Source organism: Chrysochloris asiatica, unplaced genomic scaffold (assembly GCF_000296735.1).
Source record: "Chrysochloris asiatica unplaced genomic scaffold, ChrAsi1.0 scaffold00029, whole genome shotgun sequence".
In the NCBI taxonomy this organism is placed as follows: Eukaryota; Metazoa; Chordata; class Mammalia; order Afrosoricida; family Chrysochloridae; genus Chrysochloris; species Chrysochloris asiatica.
Window position 1 is genome coordinate 24,777,870 of NW_006408547.1, and position 3,247 is coordinate 24,781,116.

General features: G+C 46.8%; 1 protein-coding gene across 1 annotated transcript in view; it reads right to left on the reverse strand.

The window, feature by feature from the left end:
- GAS6 (growth arrest-specific 6) overlaps positions 1-3,247 on the reverse strand; it is an 86,078-nt gene that overhangs the window by 26,379 nt on the left and 56,452 nt on the right. Inside the window, exons 7-8 of the mRNA XM_006851553.1 lie at positions 2,016-2,138; positions 517-638 (exon numbers count right to left, since the gene is read on the reverse strand). Coding sequence (XP_006851616.1) covers positions 517-638; positions 2,016-2,138 — 245 coding nt within the window. The remainder of the gene's footprint in view (positions 1-516; positions 639-2,015; positions 2,139-3,247) is intronic.

Genomic DNA, 3,247 nt, shown 5'->3' on the forward strand with positions numbered 1-3,247 from the left:
CTCAAACAACCTTTCTTAAAAATAATTTAATTTCTCTAATTCCTTGGGTGAGCGTGACAGATTCAGTAGAAAATGTGTCTTAATGTGTGTCTGTGCTACACTTTGGGTCTACCTCCAGGCTGGTCAGTTGTTAAGTAGGTAGTTGCTATAGAGATTTTTATAAATACAGCCAAACATTTTTACAGAACAGACACATTTCTTATACTGAAATCTCTCCACATGGCCCTGAAGAATGCCAAAGCCTTTTAGGAAAAGCTAAGTGTTCACAAAAAGCATTTCTCTCGGTCAGCCTACGCAGTCAACTGTCAAAGAATCATAAATAAAAACACCGTGATTGTGACCCAAGTATATGTTAAATTCTACTGCAAACCAGTCTAAGTTTGGTTCTGTTGGTTCTGTTGTTTTGAGAAAGTCAAGTCCTCCCCTCCACCTCCCCCACAGGGCTATCTTAGTGTGCCCTGGGTTTGGGGGCAGAGCTGAGCATTTCATTCTGCAGGGCTGGAGAGAAAGCATTACCTCACAGGTGTTCATGTCCTCGGACAGTTTCAGGCCCCCACGTCCGTCACAGTGACATGTGTAGCTCCCCGGGGAATTGACACAAATCTGTTCACAGGGCTTTTCCTCACATTCGTTCACATCTGAAGGTCACAAAAGAAAAACCATTAATGTGCTGGTATTGTAGCAAAGGAAAGGGTCTCTAAGTCACAATCTTTGTATAATGACCGTATCTCCTTTTTTCTGATCACATGCTTAAGGTGTGTTCATTGTAATAACAATTTAAAACATGTCATTTAGAAAGCAGAAATGGCTCTAATCCTGTGCCCAGATAACTGTACCACAGTTTCCATCCATATTTTCCCTGCTCTGCAGTTAAGCCTCAATATCTAGGACTGCCCCTCTGAAACAAAAAAAGTCTCCTCTTTTTCCTTAGCTTTCCTTGTACTTGAAGGAGGCAAAGTACTGAAATTGTCTAAGAAACAAATAAGTTAAATCTACTCACACACTAAGGAGTTGCTAAACTAAAGGTCAGCAGTTTGAAACTACCAGCTGTTCCCCCGGAAAAGGGAGGCTTTCTGCTGCTCCCATAAAGATTTACCGCCTCGGAAACCCTACACAGGGTCGCTATGAGTTGGAACTGACTCCATGGCACATAATCACCACCATTCACACACGATTAGGTTAGTATAGAAATCACAGTGATATAACTGTAAGATACTGATGGAAATTCAAGTGGGCATCACTGGATGCGTCCAAGGGGTGGTCAGAGGTCAGGGAGCCTCTGGTGCTGAGAGGGAGGCGGAGTCAGCAGCACAGATCTTGGGAGGGGCCCTGTTCCTGCAGGTGAGGTGAGCTATTCCACACTCTCCCTCGTCTGCTGAGGTTCTCCATCATGAAGGAGGGATTATTCCTACTCCTCACTGGCTGCCAGAAAGGAAGAATGGTGCTATGGATTGTGTCTTTCAAAACATGTGTTAGAATCACAACCCATACCTGTGGACATAATCCCACTTGGGTGTAGGTTTTTTGTTGTTGTATTAATGAGGCACGATGGCATTGTGGGATAATGCACTGGACTGTAAGGTTGGTGGTTCAAATTCACCAGCTGCTCCTCGGAAACCCTATACAGGGTGGCTGTGGGTCAGAATTGGCCCAACAGCACTTAGCAACAACAATCAGTGCAGCCTGTTTCTGAAACCTACTCACTTCCCGAGCTGTAGGAAAATGAGCTCCTCCAGGGAAGACAGACTGTCTGACGATGACAGGTCCAGGAACTCCAGACACTGTGTGGAGTTAGAGCTTTCTAAGCCTCCTGAACCGTGAGAAAATGAATTTCTGTTCTTGAAAGCCACCCCCTTGTGGTATTTCTACGACAGCAGTAAGGAAACTAAGACAAATGGTAGGAAGGCATCTTGCTTCTTTACAGCTGGGTCTGAGCACTGAGAACTAAGACTTCATTAGACGGTCTCCTAATTAAGGCAGGAGAGGGGGAGGGAGGAAACAGAGGCTTTCTGTACCTTGGCAGACCTTCTTCTGGCTGTCATACTTGTAGCCCTTGTCACAAAGGCAGGAATAGGAACCCATCAGGTTCTTGCAGCGTGCCTCCCCGCAGGCATCCACATCTGCGCACTCATCTGTGTCTGCAAGCCAAACCCAGGCAACAAAGATCCACAGTTACAATTCAGCTCTGCAGGAGAAAGTTGCAGCCAGGCGCGGCTCCCAGCTACCTCGGAAGCAGGAGTTTTGCTCTTGCCAGTGGCTGACAGGGATTCAAACACAAGGCCACGCAAGATAACCTTTAGCTTCTGTAGAATCAATCACTTCCCTGTGTCCAGCATGAACCCCCAGGGTCCTACTAGCTCCCAAGCACCCTCGCTTCTCTGTCTCCTCCACCAAAGCAGTAGGTTTCACCTGTGCTCACAGCTCTTGGCCAGGGGACCCACATAAATGGTGAGGAGGGACTTGAACAACACAAAGGCAATGTCTGACCTTGTTCTCAGGGTGAGAAGGTCAGTATCAGAGCAACAAGAAAGTGGTTCAAACATTACTGCCAGCTGGCTAGGAACATGTGCAGCCTCAACTGTCTTGTAAGGAGAGCAGGCATTAGCGGTAAAACCTGGACTTCCTTCAGGTTAACCATTAGTTTACCACCACCCCAAGGGCTATTACAGGAACCAAGACGTTCCTGGAATCCTTCTGAGGGATCAGCACAACCAGAGATAAGAAGGACACTAAAGAAGTTGCTGGAAGTCCTGAACCTCCACCCCATACTCAAAATCCTTATAACCCCTCTTTCTCCTGGGGGGTGGGGGGTGGGGGAATGGGCCGATCCTTTGCCTCAGGTAGAGTTGATAAGCATTAAACCTGGCTTGTTTTACCACACCTGTCTCTGAATAACTGGCTTTCCTCCAGGTGTGTGTGTGTGTATAGGGTTTCCGAGGAGCGGTTGGGGGGTTCGAATTGACCTTGCAGTCCAGGACTTACCCTACAGTGCCAAACAACTTTTTAACCCAAATTCCCATCCTTCCTGGACTCCTGGTGTGGCGCTGCGGGTTAATGCCTCAGACTTCAAAGCTGTTTGAACTGTAAGGCTGGTTGGTAGTTCAAGCTCACCAGCTGCTCCTCAGAAACCCTACACAGGGTCACTATGGGTCGGAACGAACCCGATGCCAGTTAACAAGAACAACCGCCTTTCAGAGTTAACCACTTATTGGCTCAAACAACCTTTCTTAAAAATAATTTAATTTCT